The sequence below is a fragment of the Coenobita brevimanus genome, chromosome 53 (assembly GCF_032717465.1).
Source record: "Coenobita brevimanus isolate Jiangsu-jjx chromosome 53, ASM3271746v2, whole genome shotgun sequence".
NCBI lineage: Eukaryota > Metazoa > Arthropoda > Malacostraca > Decapoda > Coenobitidae > Coenobita > Coenobita brevimanus.
In genome coordinates, this window is record NC_137006.1 from 41892861 (window position 1) to 41910362 (window position 17502).

The 17502-nt window shown below is 42.0% G+C and overlaps 3 protein-coding genes across 4 annotated transcripts in view; 2 read left to right on the forward strand and 1 right to left on the reverse strand.

Annotated features, from left to right (window-relative positions):
* LOC145400806 (uncharacterized) overlaps window positions 1–4962 on the forward strand; it is a 35509-nt gene extending 30547 nt beyond the window's left edge. The window contains exons 7-9 of the mRNA XM_080273243.1: window positions 102–342; window positions 1829–2005; window positions 4934–4962. Coding sequence (XP_080129369.1) covers window positions 102–342; window positions 1829–2005; window positions 4934–4962 — 447 coding nt within the window. The remainder of the gene's footprint in view (window positions 1–101; window positions 343–1828; window positions 2006–4933) is intronic.
* LOC145400670 (putative protein MSS51 homolog, mitochondrial) overlaps window positions 1–17502 on the forward strand; it is a 498420-nt gene that overhangs the window by 306143 nt on the left and 174775 nt on the right. The window lies entirely within an intron of this gene.
* The window catches only part of LOC145400668 (uncharacterized), a 58511-nt gene continuing 52193 nt past the window's right edge, over window positions 11185–17502 (reverse strand). The window contains exons 17-19 of the mRNA XM_080273102.1: window positions 13007–13207; window positions 12598–12702; window positions 11185–11485 (exon numbers count right to left, since the gene is read on the reverse strand). Of these exons, the coding sequence (XP_080129228.1) occupies window positions 11264–11485; window positions 12598–12702; window positions 13007–13207 (528 nt within the window). The 3' untranslated portion in view covers window positions 11185–11263. The remainder of the gene's footprint in view (window positions 11486–12597; window positions 12703–13006; window positions 13208–17502) is intronic.

The window sequence follows — 17502 nt, forward strand, 5'->3', positions numbered from 1 at the left end:
TATACACACACACACAGTATATATAAACTCTCATATTTATAAAACACTTTCATGATGTACAATAAGGACTGCTCTGTATTGTTCTGTATCCATGGTGACAGAAGCTGCAGGCCACCAGAGCAGAGTACGAGGAACAGCTGCAGCAACGAGACAACCGTGTAAGGGAGTTGGAGGCAGAGGTTGGGAAAGTGAAGGATGAACTGAAGCAGGCTCGGGAGACTCTGAGGCACCAGGAGCTGCTCAATGTGGTACGGGGAGTTGCCACCAACCCCCCTGCCACACGTACACTCTCAATGGCATCATCACCTGCTCCTGCTGGACCCTCCACCAGAGTCACTTTGGGTCAGTGCTTTGATTTTGTGTTGAAGTTCAGTTGTGTTGGATGTTATACAGTTAGTCCTCATTTACAGTCTAGGCAAAATACTGCTTTCAGTGAAACTATGTGCTTATGGTTCAAAATTCAGGTTAAAAAACAAAAAATGACCAGTAACAAGGAGCTTAAGTGAAGAAGTTATATTAGTTCATGAGCACTCAGTAATGAGACTACTTAAATGAATCATCTTTAAATGAGGTCTAACTGTGTCTTACTTTGAAGCAGACTTATGATAGGTGCATCAGACCTGTGTAAGGTTATGTATGGAAACAAGAGCTCTCCTCAGCATACAAGTTGTTTGTGAATTAATGCCACACATCATACCAATATATCAAATATCTAAGTAACGAGTGTGAGCATAAGTTTGGTCTGACAACTTGAGCCAGTCAGGGTGGTACTTCTAAGGAAGATGAAAAAGTAGGTGATAGGGAGAGGTAGAGCTCCCATTTCATTAGCACTCAGGACTAGCTCCTGACCATCCCTTCTTGCTGACTTTTGTCAGAGTGTCATTAACTTGGAGAATACACCATTGTACTCTCTCAAATATATTTCTCTAACTGTCTTCTGTACACTTTGTCACATGCACTTTACGCACCACACATCGTACCCTTCTACGACACTGGGGTTGGCTCCAGCAAGGGCATGCGGGTGAAAAACTTGGCTTCTGCTACCAAGTTACCAAGTGGTAGACATGAAGGGAGGTGTGGGACGAGTTCCGTTAATGTTCCTTCCTGTTTGGGCTCAGGGCTGTGCAGATGAGGCCTGTGGTCCAACTGCACCTTTTAGCTATTTTTTCGAACTGTGAAACAGAAAAGCTGCTACAGATCAAGCAGCATGGAGTGCCAGCATTAGGTGACTATGGCCAGCACATGCATAGCATGTTGGAGCATTTGAATAAAGAAGAGTAAAGCAGAAAAAAAATAATAAATAATGGAACCACTTGCTTTATGAATGGTCATAATCATAGTTCATTTCTCAGTACAGTTTCTCTTCATCCCCAATATTTATGAACTTGATAGAGTAACAGCAGTAAATTGGCATTTTCTTGTCACATGGGAACGGAAAATATGATACACTGCTCTGTTGTGCTCATTAGGATATGAAGATGCATCTGAGGAGAAGGAGGTTTCATGTACATACTTCAACTTGCATGTGTTGGGAGCCATGAAGGTACAGGTACTTGCATCATAAATGGTGGACATTTGGATTACCACATGCTTAATCATCAGAGATGAGGAGTTTCCAGTCCCCAGTAACACTTATATTCTTAAACTCCACATAATTATCACTGTTATCATCATCATCCCAGCCCGAACTCACACCTATGAAATGGGGTGAAGTAGGATTCAAAAACAAAGAAAGGTAGGAGAGGCCTTCGTTCTTCAATGGATGGATACAAACTGTTGCTGCTGCTTCTTTCTTGACTGAAGCACACCATCCAATCTTGTTCTTCAGATGTTGGAGAAGATGAAGGGGAAGAGAATACAGAAGCTGCTGCCGAGAGTGGTATGGAAGTAGGAAACTGTGCTGCCCACAACCGCACCATTGCAGTTCCTTCCTCACGCCGCCGGTCTGCATCATCAAAGATGATGACTAAGCGCAAACTGTTCACAGCCAAGTCACAGTTACTTGGTGAGCAAGAGTGAAAATCAAATTATATTTAGGAGCTCCTGTATATATATATATATATATATATATATATATATATATATACTGTATATATATATATATATATATACTGTATATATATATATATATATATATATATATATATATATATACTGTATATATATATATATATATATATATATATATACTGTATATATATATATATATATATATATATATATATATATATATATATATATATATTTTTATGTGTCTGACTCTGGGCATAGGCTTCACAGCGTGCTCTCAAGGCCCAGTAGTCCTCCTACATACCATACACCTCTACATGTCACCACTTCGGCGCTAACACCCACCGTCCATATTGAATACATGCTAGGGTTGTCTCATTCAGGACTGGTGTATTGATATTAGTGGGGGTATTTTTACGACATGTCGGTGGGTCTTCTGGTAGATCAGTAAATTCTGATTTTGTGAAATTCAAATCCTTAAACTGTTCCCTGCCCCAGCGGGGATTTGAACCTGGGTCCAGTAGGACTACAGGCCACCTCTCTACCGGTTGAGCCACCGCCTCCCCAAATACATGTAATCATTATCATTACCCAAGCTCATGGTTGGACTAGTACAGTATATACTATATTGTTTACTAACTTCATGTTTGGTATCATGTATGGTACATATTTAGATAACAGTCCAGTTGTTTTATAATGTAGTTACAGTAGAAGTCCTATTTTTCGGCATCTATGGGACCAGGCTAGTGCCGAAAAATCAAAATTGCCGAATTATCAAAAACCCTACCCACTCAATACCTTATATGTTTCGGTGAACGCTATCATCACTACACATATCATTACAAATGTGCTTGGAGAGAGTACTGTATACTGTTTGATACTGTACAATACTGTAATGAATACAGTACTATACATGAATATGAAAAATAAAGAAATTAGTGAACATACTGTATATAAATGTAATGGTACAGTAGGCCTACAAGTTCACATGCACTTACCTAAACTTATAGTAGGTTCCTTAATTACATATGTACAATAGAAGGGGTTGATTGGACTCTGCTACTGCTGGAAGAAGTCCCCAGCAGTAGAGGGTCCTCATGGAGAATTTCAAGACTGACAAAAAAAATCGGAAAATCTGCTGAATGATCAGAGATTTTCGTAAATGGGACTATTTCTCAAAACTGCCGAAATGTCAGATTTGCCGGGGAATTGGATGCCAAAGAATTGGACTTTTACTGTATGTATATGTAAGAGTACCTCTTAGATTGTATGTGTGTTTAACCTCAATAGTTTAATGGTAGTTGTGGGTTTTGCTCATGAACCTTCAGATTCATCAAACTTATACAGTAGGCTTTACACCAGGAGCCAGTAGCCTTAAGAGACCACATGGTACATGCTGTGTCAGGATTTGCATTGACTGTACAGCAGTGGAAGTCTGTTTATTTTAGTACTGGAACCACGTGATGATTACTTGAAGGCTTTGTTACACTGGGCTGCTTTCCTCCAGCCATTAGAGGAATTACCAGCACTCATTGTTCATCCAGTCAGACAACCATTAGAGTTGTGAGCAGCAGAGAAGAGATTCATCTGGATATAAAGGTATCTAATCCCATTTCTTAATCCCCCACAAGAAAGGGGGGGGGGATCATACAAGTCTTTACAATGAATTTGGAGAATTCAAGCTACAGTTGGAGAAGCTTGCTGAAAACTGGCAAAATTGTAAAAAAGAAAAAAAATTCTGACTATAACAATTTTAAGCTTGTAAGCACTATAAAACATCCCCAGCTTTCCTATCATGGCCTAACAAAACCTAATTCAATTTACGGTCAAAATGACCTGTATAAGAATCAGTTATTCTGTGTTGGTGATAAATATAGTCTTAATTTATAAGTAATACTGCATTATAATTATTATTATTATTTTTTTTTAATACATATATTTTTTTTACAACCTTTGGACTGGTGGTTAGAACACAGAACACATCAGTCAGAAATGACCTTGTGTAAGTTGGATCCCTAATAGATGATTGGAGGTTTTTGATCATTGTAATGCCACAAAAGTAGGCTACCCTTAAATATGCTGGACTTCCCCTTTCTCGCGGAAGAGGGTAAAATGAGATTGGCTGTTACTGCTACACGCCAGCGATTCAAGTGTGCCAGTGCGATCAAGGGTGAGACTTGGTTAGAGTGTCACCTCTGGTGAGCATTGGCTGGTGGACACCACCCATTGTAATACCAGTTTTAATGCAATGGTGACCTCTCAGTGAAGAGGTTAGAAACCCCTGTTAACTCCTTCAGCATGATTACATTATATACAGTATATTAGTCCTTTTACCACCATATAATTCAAGTAAAGGGATACTTTTAATATAAGAATTTAGTGATTTTCTTTCTGAATTGGTATATGAAAAATCAGGATTTTTCAGTCATGCCCAAGTGTCCTACTGTTTTTCTGTTCTGTACCATTTTACCATGTATTAATGATACTCTTACATTTCAGGAAGTCCTGTTGATTTTTCATTCAAGTGTGCTTTTTATGTTTTTCCATTTCACAACCCTGTTATTATACATTAATGATAGGTAACAAAGCATGTAATTTTAGGATGCACCACCTCTTGTTCATGAAGCAAAGTGTTTTGAATATGGTACACGGTATTTTATTCAGGTACCATGTTCATTGATATAGTTTCATTTGAACCATAGTACAAGTATTCCCTGCATGAAGGCCTTTCTCTGACTTTAGATATTTGTACAGTTATGTGTGTGTTACATGCATGTGTTATTAAATATTGTCAGATAAGCCTCTGGATTGGAGGCTGTAGGTATTGCTGTATATTATTTTCTGATTTCTTCAGTCTCTGGAGTTTTATCATTTCAGTCAGGTACCTTCATGATTATGTACTCTGATACTTTGTCCCTTGAAGGCTTGAAACCCCACTTTGAAGTAGGATAGGATGTAGCAGCAGCACCCAGCATATATTACAAGCAGCCCTGTACCTAATGTGGTTCATGATTTTTTAAGGTTGAACCTACAGCTTCCTTTCACATCTCATTCATGTCCCTAAGGAGACTGTTGAAATCACTAGAGGGGACATGGTCTGACAGTTCCTCATTCCTGTAAACTAAACTGCATCTTGGGGTTTTAGTGGGGTACAGGGGAGCTGCACACCACTTTTGCTGGAGTGAATACCTTCTGGGAAACTGGGTGCAATCCTTCCTGAGCTTTTCATATTTCATTTTCACCTTCACCCTTCTAATAAGGAGGTTAAATATCAATAGAAAGTCCTCCTCACTTATTCTGGGAGTTCCAAGACCTTAAGGAACTAGGGTATGCTGGTCAAGTAATGAATCCTTTCCACCAGGAAGAATGCACTGTGCCCATCACAATGCTGATGGAAGTCCTTGATGGTGTTCCATTGTGTCCCACAATTTGAATCATACACAATTCCTGGTATGGTACTAGAGGGTCACTCACCCAGCCTTGAAGTTGGGGCCTGAGAAAATGAAGGCTACATGTGCTGCTGTCAGTTTCTATTCTTTGGTCATCTGTCATCTGGGGTCTAAATTTGTTGCCTGAGGCGCACAAGATCTCTTTTGCACCAGCAGATGACACCACTTGTCATAACGTGCCACAGCCTCACAAACAAAATATTCAACACAAACATGCACAGTAACACAAAAAGATGGCTGGCAAACTTTTAGCAGGCAGATGTGTACGTGTAACATTTGCTAGTCACTCATCGAACATCAGAAACTTCACAAACGGCGTCCCTCAAAGATCTGTTTTGTCTCCAACACTCTTTAATCTATACATGCATGACATACCCATACCTCACACACCACAGATACACATGGCTTCCTGTGCAGATGACAACACTTACGTGTACACACCAAAATACAAACAGCTACACACATCCTCTAACCTTACCTCAACACGCCACAGACTCACAATAGCCCCAGTCAAATCTACAGTGACCCTTCTCACAAACTGGACAGCAGAACATAGTCACATTCCACACCTCACTATAAACAACATTCCCCTACCCACCCCAACATACACAAAATCTTTTGTGTAACATACATCAGTGTCATTTAAACAACACATCACAAACAATAAAAATAAATGAACACCAAGACCCAATGCCCTAAGGTCACTTGCCCATACAACATTGGGACACAGCAATAAAACCACCACTATAGTAAACAAACAATATACTGTATATGTTCAGTGATGAACAATGCAAACCCTGCATCGGCTTCTAACCTCATTGAAACACATTACAACATCCTACAGACCATACGGAACAAGGCCCTAAAAATAATCGTAGTCTGGACAACTACTATACCTACAAACCACCTACACCAAGAAACCAAAGTCCTCAAAGTCAGGGATCATCTAGACATGAGAGGCACACAGATTCTTGCGCAGCCTCCACAAACCCACACCATCCACTACACTACATGGCAGCACATCCACTCACTCCAAGGAACATCATAACAACAATAGGCATGCCTCGCAGCAGCTGGCATTTCATGCCAACAGCCCTGAAATGTGATAATGCTTTATGCACACCACACTCACTCACAAAATACCTCAGCAGATATTAGTGAAAGAGACACACTTTTGATTCAGATGAGGTAATAATTCAGAATGAATTGAAGTGTTGACAGAATAATTTCGGGGTTGTTGATCAACCCATCTGTCCAGCTAAGCAGACACATCTACCACAGGCAAGCAGCCACCCCTGCAGGGCTGTCTCTTGCAATGAACTGATGTTCCCTTGTGGCTGACATTGTCTTGCAACAGCAAGTTGCAGGGAAAGGTGTGGAGGTTTGGTTCCTGCATGGATGCTGTATTTGTATCTCCACCTAGCTAACAGCAGCACTATAGCACTTCAGGCTCCACTTCACCCAATTAACTTGTTACATGGTTACCAGCCAGCATTGTAAGGGTTTCCTGAGTTAAAGGAAACCATTAGTCTTGTCATTCAGTGTAGAGTTACCTGTAGTGGAATGTGTAATAAAAGGTGACAGGAAGGAATGGGAGAATTAGGAACAGAGGACAGCTAACACGGAGATAGAATAAGAAAGCAGAAGAAGTAGGCAGCACTACTTTAAGTGAGTGGATGATGGTCACCACCATTTAAGGATAAATTTAGCTAAACATGAAGATGTTGCTTGAATTATATGTCATATATGCAAGGGCAAAAATTAATGGTTTATTATGAGAATTTCATATTCACAGATAAAAACTGACTGAATGTTGGGTCACTTGTTTTCAGAAATATGAGACAAGAGAACCCTGGTCATGATACGAGATTTGTAGAGTCTGTGTAAACATAGTCAGTCTGGCAGTCTCTCCAGTCTGTTTAGTGGGAAATATTTGGTTATTATGCAGAAAAGTGGGTGTAAACTTGTGTCCAGAAGCAATGATATTTGTTCCCAGTTAGCGTTTTGTTTGGTTATTGTGGTAGTTTGGTGAGCCAGTTGACCATATTCCTTTAGACTGGATGTAGGATTTACTTTACTCTTTGAGGGGCCTCAGACAAATCATTGGACATACTGGATAACCATCCATTAAATGGGAATCACCACACAAACCTGCCGGACAACTCTGCCCCTGCCCCCCCATTTAACATATAATATCCATTACATGGAATGCAATGCAGGCCTACCAGATCCTAACCATGTGCTGGGTAACTTAAAACACAGTTACTAATGCAGGTGGCATTTTCCCCCATACACTTTGGCTAGGCTGGGGAGGACATGGTTGTGAAATTATGGACAAAGTTAGTGTAAAATGAGTATAGTTTTCATTTTTAGTACAGGAATACACCATTTTACTCTTTTACTTTCCATTATCATCATCGTAATCACATGGACCTCCTTGTGCACCCTAGGGCAGGGTGAGGAGTAGCAACCTCCATCGTGCTTGCAATCCCACTTCGGGGGGGAGCATCAGATTTACCAGGTAATCGGGTTTATCAGTCTGAGCTTCTGGGACTCACCCCCCATTGATCCACTAAAGTGTGGTATTATGTCCTCTGGCTGATTGGGAAAAGTTATAATTGGCTGTATGGTTTTGGGCTTCTCCCCAGTTGATCCTGTATTGAAAGGTTCTACTGTAATTACTGTATGTCCTCTGGCTGATGGAAAAAACAGTTGAGAGATCTCAAAACCTTTCACCTCAGCCTTTGGTTGTAATAAGGTAAATCCCTCACTCTTACAGTGTTTTATATACAGCAATGACATCAGCGTCCTTCCTCTCTGGAGGTGCTCAGAGTAACTTACCAGGAACAAATGGTGCTCAGAGTAACTTACCAGGAACAAATGGTGCTCAGAGTAACTTACCAGGAACAAATAAATGGAAGGATCAACTTTTGTAGCTGATGATGTATATTGTGGCTGATGCTTGCTTTCTGCAGATGATGTAATTTAGCTTAGAAGAGATTTTTTTTTTTTTTAATGGAGGAGTTAGAAATAGACTTCATTAGTCCCTTCAATACACGACATCTTCAGTAAGTTAAATAAAATCACCTGGTATGAAAAAAAAAAAAAAAAATCAAGTAAATCAATGTACTAGGGGTTAACAAAATTCTAGAATGCCACTTGCCTGCACCAAGAGAACTGCATGGGTACAGTTTCTGAACAGTCTAACAGAACCAGTCCTCATGGGAAGGGATGAATAAGCAATACTGTTTGAATACCATTCTATTCTCTTCATTTGCAGGGTTGACAAAATTCTTATTACTATCATGTATTATAATTATATTCAATCAAATTAACAAGAATATTTAATATATGTATATGTATAAATGTTTGGAGAATGTACATCAGTACTAGCCTCTGCTTATAAATATTTGAAATAGTTTGCAAATCAACTAAATTAGACGGGCAAGCTCTGCAAAAGTTGTGTGAAGGTTGACATTTCTAACAATAATGAAGAGTATACAGAGGAGGAATCAACATAAAAACCTTGTGCCACTGTCATGTAGATACTTACTCATAAATTACTGTACTTTATAGCTAATAACCATATGTAATAGTAGTATAAGTGCTCTGCTGACATTTTTATTTCAATTTTTTTCATTACCATATTCAATATACAATTTCTGAATACTGCAGCAAGACTGCTCTGTAACAGACACTTGAGTTGAGGTAAAAATCTGTAACAACTCATTTATACACAAATACTGTCATATCTAATCTGGTATGTATTACATAAGGTTTACATTTGCACACACACACACACACACACACACACACGCACGCACGCACGCGCACACACACACACACACACACACACACACACACACACACACACACACACACACACACACACACACACACACACACACACACACACACACACACACACACACACACACACACACACACACACACACACACACACACACACACACACACACACACACACACACACACACACACACACACACACACACACACACACACACACACACACACACACACACACACACACACACACACACACACACACACACACACACACACACACACACACACACACACACACACACACACACACACACACACACACACACACACACACACACACACACACACACACACACACACACACACACACACACACACACACACACACACACACACACACACACACACACACACACACACACACACACACACACACACACACACACACACACACACACACACACACACACACACACACACACACACACACACACACACACACACACACACACACACACACACACACACACACACGCGCACACACACACACACACTTGTCTTGGTTTAATATGTGAATTTACTGAAAGAGGAAAATACATAGGAGTAGTGCTGTCCCTAATTTTCCCATTCCTTGTACTACTGGGAAGAGTACATACTTGGAGTTATCTCCTTTTAAAACTCTGCCAAATTAATGTTATCATTTTAGATAGCTAGCACATACCAGCTAAAGGTGTCACACTCCAGTAACCACATCACAAGGTAAAAAAATTTACAGTACTTTGGTTTTTGGGAATTATTGAATTATTAAATAATAACCTGTCTTGGGTACTGCAGCTTGCCTTCCTTCATTGCTACTTTAGCAAATGATCATCATCATCACCATCATCATCCAGACCTCCTTTCCCACCTTAGGGAAGGATGAGGAGTAGCAATGTCCAGACAGCCCAAGGTTGCCCACTCCAATGGGCCACACTTCCATTCACTCATCATTCAAGCCCCCTGTATCCTGGATCTATCTGATACACCAAAATCTTTCACCACATTCTGTAGCTTCATACAAACATATCTGAGTCAAATATATAAAGGTATTATTAAATAATAACTTAAGAGTGGTTACTGGAACTTGCTTCCTTCCATGTCACCAGCAAATCATTAAGGAATAACAATGTGGGTACTGAAGCTTGACTTTCTTAAAAGTCACCAGCAAGTTATCATGGAATTATTAAATAATAACTTTGTGTGGATACTGGAGCTTGCCTTCATTCATTGTCACTTCTGTAAATATATCTCAAGGAATTATTAAATAATAACAGTGTAGTTACTGGAACTTGCCTTCCTTCAATGTCACTTCAGCAACTACAATATATCAAAGAATTATTAAATAATAACTTAATGTAGGTACTGGAGCCTGCCTTCCTTCAGTATCACTTTAGCAAATATATCAAGGGAGATAACTTGGACTGTGTTCATTACATGTGGGCAACATTGGCTTCTGTGTTAACATCTGATGGTAAGAATTTCTGTCCACATATGGTACTTAAATGTACAGTCTGTGTTCACATTAGTTTTGCTTATCTTTGAGTTTGGCAATTGTCACTGTGATTGCAGTAGATGCTGTGTCAAAAAAACTGTTCAATATTTTTTTTTTTTATTCCTAGCTGTGTAGTTTGGAATAGACTGTTCAAACTACAGTATGCAGATACCACCAAATTAATGATGAAAGAAACTTATGATCTGAATTTAATGTTGGATGCTGTCTTCATACTTAAGGAGTGTTATCTCATATTATGGTCCATTCATATATATATTGCCAGCTGAATTATTTAATCTCTCTCTCAAAAGAGAGAAAGAGAGAGCTTGACTACCACTGACAGGGTATCACAATGACAAAATCATTGATACATGGGAAGGAAGCCATTGTTACCAAAACTACAGTACTTAGAAAAAAGCGTCTGCTACTGCTGTGTTTCTTTCCATATTTTGTTACCAATGTTTTATGACTGTGAACTTGGTGTATGGTGCTGTGATGATGATGTAGTATTATTGGCTGACTGGTGAGAGAGAACTGCTGACTCAATTGCTCGCTGGACATAGAGGGTGGGGTCTTCTCCTTCAGGAATGACTAGACTGAGAGGCTGTCCATCCTTCAGGCTGATCTCCAGGGTGTTGCTTCCACCTCCTGCCAGTCCACCAACTCCAGTACTGCCAGTCTCAGGCTGTTAGAGAGCACATTAACCATCTATACCAAGAGGCTCTTCAAATACTAGGAATATGACCACTAGCCTATCCTCCCTTCACTTGATGTAGTGCTGCATACTGTTTCTTTAGGTAACTCGACACTGGTTTCCTGTAACCCAGGAAACCATTTACATTGGGTGCTATTCATATAAACAAATAACAGGGTGATGTGGAGCCTACTATAATGCCTCTGTTAACTGTGTGGAGAGATGCAATTGCAGCATCAATACAAACCACACATTTCCCCATGCTTCACCACAGTGAGGTGTTGTCCGCTGCCCATGCTGTGCACCAACTTTCCTTACCAAGAGACAACCTCGCTACACTATGACACAGGGAAGAATAGAGATTTGGTTCCTGGATGGACACTGCACTTGCACCTCTCCACTCAGTTAACAGGGGGACCATTGTTACTGATCAATCCCAGTCTATTTGGCTGAGCAGACCCATCATCTTTAGGCAAGCCATCACCCCTTTGTGACCATCCCATGTGGTGAACCAATGTTCCCTTGTGGCTGAAAGCGTCTTGTGACTGTGAGAAGTGGAAAAGTGTGGAAGTTTGGTTCCTGGATGGACGTCGCATTTGCGTCTCCAACCAATTAACAGAGGTACCATAGCAGGGCCACATCACCCTGTTGTCTGGTTACCACCTAGCATAATAAATAGTTTTTTGGTTTATACAAAGCCACTGGGCTTGTCACTCGGTATAGAGCTACCTGAAACAGGAAGAAGAGGAATAAAAAGTGACAGGAAGGAACTGGAGAAATTGGAAGGGAGAGACAGACAGAATAATAATAATGGTGAAGGAAGAAGTAAGCAACACTACATCAGCTACGTATCACCCTGTTAATTAGTTATATTGTTACCACCCAACACTGTACATGGTTTCCTGGCTTAAGGGAAACCATCAGTCTTGTCACTCAGTGTCATGTCGCCTGAAGTAGAAAGAAGACAGGAAGTTTGGGAGGAAAGAGAGAGAGGAGGGTGGACACAGAAAAAGAATGATAAAGATGGAAGAAGAAGCAAGCAGCACTATATTAACAACTTATGTTACAATTGAGTTTTGTGGAATTTAATACAAAAGGAAGACTATGTGACTTACCCCAGTTAGAAAATGGCCCTGCATCTCCCCAATTGTCTCCCCAGATGAATCAATCACCGGAATGACTGAGTGTCCCTCCTCATTTGTGAAGATCTACCAACGGCATAAGTCAGAATGAGGCTAATTTAACAGAGGCATTTTTCATCAAGAACAATTCATGATCATATTTTAATAATTACCCTAATTATGTAAAAAATCAGAACAGATTGCCCATATGAATCTTTGTACAAATGCTATCATGACCAGCAAAACTCAAGTCCTCTCTCTAATCTGTATCTGGTAGTCAAGATGTGAAACAATATTATTAAGTTATTCTGCCACTAAGCTAAAAGAAAAGCTGGAAAAGAATGAAAATTTTTGCCAATTTATGATTGGCAAACTACATGGTCTTTCTAACCTGTATCTGCCTGTCATGATCCTGACCACCACCCTCTTGGAGCATGACTGTGGTTGCTGCAGCTGTGGTGGCTGACTGGGATTGGTTGTATGAAGCCAGTGTGAAACCCTGCAGAGTCTGACTGTCGGGATTGAGCTGGATCATCTGGGCTGCACTCTCTGTCATGCTTTCCAGGGCTGGACCTTCAGAAATCTCAGTGTCCTGGAGAAGCACAGCATTTTTGAAGTTGCTGCATCTAAGATATGTAATTTTTACAGTAAAGAACAGTTCTGTTATTATTACAGTAATCATCGACAGAGGTATATGAGTCAGAGTGGTTTGATATAGAATAGGGGGCAGCCTGATGGCAGAAGTCAGGGGTGACTGTGATTTACCACCCCCTGTGGCACCAAGGTATCTTGCTATAAAGACAGATGTACAGCCAATTTACAGTAAATGTCCAATTATTTGGCATATACGGGACCAGGCCAATGCTGCGTAATCGAACTGCCAAATAATTGAAAAACCAACCCACTCAGTCCCTTATATGTATTGGTGAACACTGTCATCACTACTTATGTTATTACAAATGTGTTTGGAGAGAATACTGTATACTATAATGATACTGTAAAATACAGTAATCAATACAGTACTATACAGTACCTAAATCTGAAAAATATAGAAATTAGCTAACATATACAAGTGTAATGACACAGTAGGCCTACAAGTCACAGGTAATACCTCCTGGACTGCCAAAATGATACAGAATATTACCTACTCACACAGTACTTTGCGTATTGGTGAACATTGTCATCACTATTCATTACAAATGTGTTTGGAGAGAATACTGTGCTGTATATAGTATAACTCCATAATTGCCATACTCGTAATTGACAACTTCACTAATTAGCAATTTCTCCCCCCCCACCCACCCAAAAAAAAAAAAATAGTTGGAAAAATACTGAAAATAATCAGGAGGAATATGAATTAAATTGGTAAGGTCTTTCTGCTGAAAGTTAAATGTACATTTAGCACTCATTCTATTGTTTGATTTTGTGTGTATAGGTGAAAGAGAGTACTGATGCAAATGTGGGGCGCACACCATCCACTCACTCGATGTAGTGCTGATCTTGGGTGACTGCCCTTTCCTTTCTTCCTTCTGTTTTTCCTTCCGTCCTCTTCTGTCTTTCTTTCCATCATTCCTTCCTCCTCCTTATGCATACGGGTGACTCTACACTCCCTATTTTTTTTTTTTTTTTTTTTTTCTTCATTCTTCTTCCTTCTACCAATGGGTGACTCTACACTGAGTGACAAGCCAAATGGTTTCTTGTACACCAGGAAACCATTTACAGTAATCCCTCTACTTTCCGGACATCCCCACTTACCGGACATAATCGTCCTGGGATCCAATTTTCCCAAAATGGTCCGGGGAGGGGGGGGGGGGGAATCCACCCGTAATTTGAACTTGGCGTGCGCAGCGCGGGACAGCTTTGTTGTGGTGCGTCATTCCTCCGATGTCCGCTAGAGCGCCCCTGCATCCTCCCCACTTTCTGCCCGTCTCTTGTCGTGAGTGAACGCTCATCGTCATGGCTGCCCACGTACTCGCTTTTGTGGTGGTGCCTTACCTGCTGCAGGCACTCCTGCTGCTCTCGTGCCTCTCCTTCATGTGTGTGATGATGGCCCCGCCGCCTGAGAAGAGGAAGAGGGTGGTTTTGACTCTGGAGAAGAAGCGGGAGATATTGGAGAAAGTAGATGCGGGATGGTCTTCGTCAGGCATCCTCCGCAAGTTCAGCCTGGCCCGATCTACTTTGTTTGATATTAAGAGATCCCGAGACATCCTCATGCAGTACACGGCTGACTTCTCGTCGAAAAGCAAACGCAACATGGAGAGGAAGATGATGTTTACCCCCAAGTTTGCTGAAGTCGACCCTCCACGTTGATTTGGTATTGACAGCAACATGCTGCTGGTGTGATGGTATGTGGTATGGAGCTGAAGGCTGCTGCTGAGAAGGTCGCAAGGCTTCACGACGCCCTAGACTTCAAGGCATCCGAGGGTTGGCTTTTCGTGTTCAAGTTACAACATGGCCTTACCAACCGTAAGTCTCATGGCGAAGCTTTGGACGCTAACGAGGACGGAGTAGAGGAGTTTCGGCACAAGGTGAAGGGCTTGATCGACAGGGTGGGCCTCACTCTCGGTCAAGTCTACAACACTGACGAAACTGGTATATTCTATGCCTACGAACACTCTAGATGGGGAGACGGAGAAGCGTGTACCTGGCCGCAAGCTCTGCAAGCAATGGATATCTGCTTTGTGTTGTGCCAATGCTAACAGCATGCACCGGCTTAAGCCCGTTATTGTTGGCTGTGCAAAGCAGCCTCGGTGTCTTCGTGGGGTGATGAATGTCCTTCCTGTCGTCTGGTACCATTCCTTGAAGGCATGGTTCACAGCCCACATCTTCAAAGACTGGTTCCACCGCCATTTCATCAAGGAGGTCATACGTTACCAGACGGAGAAACTGGGAATCCCACGCGACCAGGTAAAGGCCCTCCATCTCCTCGACAATGCACCTGCCCACCCGTGCGACAAGGACTTGGTGGCTGAGAATGGCCACATTAGGTGCATGTTTCTGCCACCTAATACTACTGCTCTCATCCAACCAATGGACCAAGGAGTGATCGTGGCAATGAAGCGCCTATACCGACGGAAGTTCCTAGACGAGGTGATGGTTGTTCTCAAGGATGAGGATGAGCGCAGGGAGGGACTGGACACGCGAGGCCAGCAGACTTTGGAAAACCTTCGCCGCTACATCAAGTCTGCCATTAACAACTGGGCCAGTGCATGGAAGGAAATCCCTGTCAAGACTCTAGAAAATGGTTGGTCTCGTCTGCTTCTCGGAACGGATGTGGAGCACGATTTCCTAGGTTTCGACATGGATGACTTCCATGCACGTCTACGTGCGCACGGCGACGATGTTGATGTGGACGAACTGCGTGAATGGTTGGATGACGACGAGGGCGATCCTGGGTATCAGACCCTGTCTGATATCGAGCTCGCATCTTCAGTTGCAGGTGTCAGTACCCAGCTTGAAGATTCCGATGAGGACGGCAACGATGATGCGGACTCCTCTCAGCAAGACACAACTCCAGCCATCCCCAAGCTGAGCTCACTCCGGGAACACCTAGAGTTCGTTCTGGACTACCTGGAACACCCGGACTGCGACAGGGAGGTGGGGTCCTTGGGACTTGTGGAGGAAGTGCGTGCTTTCAGGCAGCACATCATAAATCGTCAGAATCGTCGTTCCTTGCGTCAATCAACGATTGACAGCTTTTTCAGGCCCGTGACCCCCGCTGTGCCCAGTCCTGGCTCCACTCCGTTGCCTCCCCAAGACAGGCCCTCATGCTCTGAGCCACAGCCCAGCACATCAGCCACGGTGAAGTCACCACTCAACGTGAGTTTGCGTCTATCTTCTGAGTCATCTGCAGTGGGTACGCCATCACCACGACCCAGCGACGCACCCCTAGGTCACCTTTCAGCGATATTCTCAGACTCTGACAGTGATTAAACGGCACGAACTTCTCCACTTGACCACACGGGAATTTAGTGTTGTGCAGTGAAAGAAAAACAGTGCATACAGTATTGTTAAGAAATTAGAAATTTGAGTGAAAAGACAAACAATTTTTGGACTAAATTTAACATAACTAAACTTGTGTGATTTGTTTTGAAATTGGTTTTATGAGTGGAAAGACTTAAAGTGCAGAGTGCAACACTTATTAAGTTACAATGGAGCATAAGTAAGACAAGAGTACGCAGTATGAAGAGAATGGACTTCTGAGTGCGAATGACTAAGTTAAGTGCAAGACTTCATGAACAGTGTACTGCAAGTGCTTCAGGAAATCCTTCTTACTGTCAGAGTCTGAGAGGAGGTGGTTATTCATCGAGATGGCCATGGACTTGCTGTAAGTAGGCAGAATGTTTCATACTGTACTGTACTGTATTTTCCATACTGTACTTACCTCAAACACCTCATTTCACTCTTTTATGTCCCTTATTGATGTGAATATGTAGTGTCTTAGGTGCTATGCATGTGCAGTAGGGAGGTGTTTATCTGAGTTAGACTAGGTTAGGGTCCATAACTACCAGTCCAGGAGCCAGGGACTTGTAAGTCGAGCAGGGCAGTACTCCCGAGGTGGATGGAAAGCTGATGACAGGGAGTGCTGGAGCTCCCGTTTCATCAGCCCTCAGGACTAGTTCCTGACCATCCCCCTTTGCTGAACTTTTTCAGTGTCTCAGTTACACAGAGAGTAGGCCAGCATGCTCTCCAGTACAAATTTCTCTATCTATCTTCACCAAACTACATGCACAGTACACACTACACTTCCTATTCAAAATTCACCGAAATGGCGTCAATTCACCCAGCCTCGGAGTCCCCAGGGGGGGGACCATAAATGCCCCCGCCATCTGCCCCTCTCCCGGTGACGACTCGAGGTGCCTGGAACCACTGTCTGACTCTCTTCTT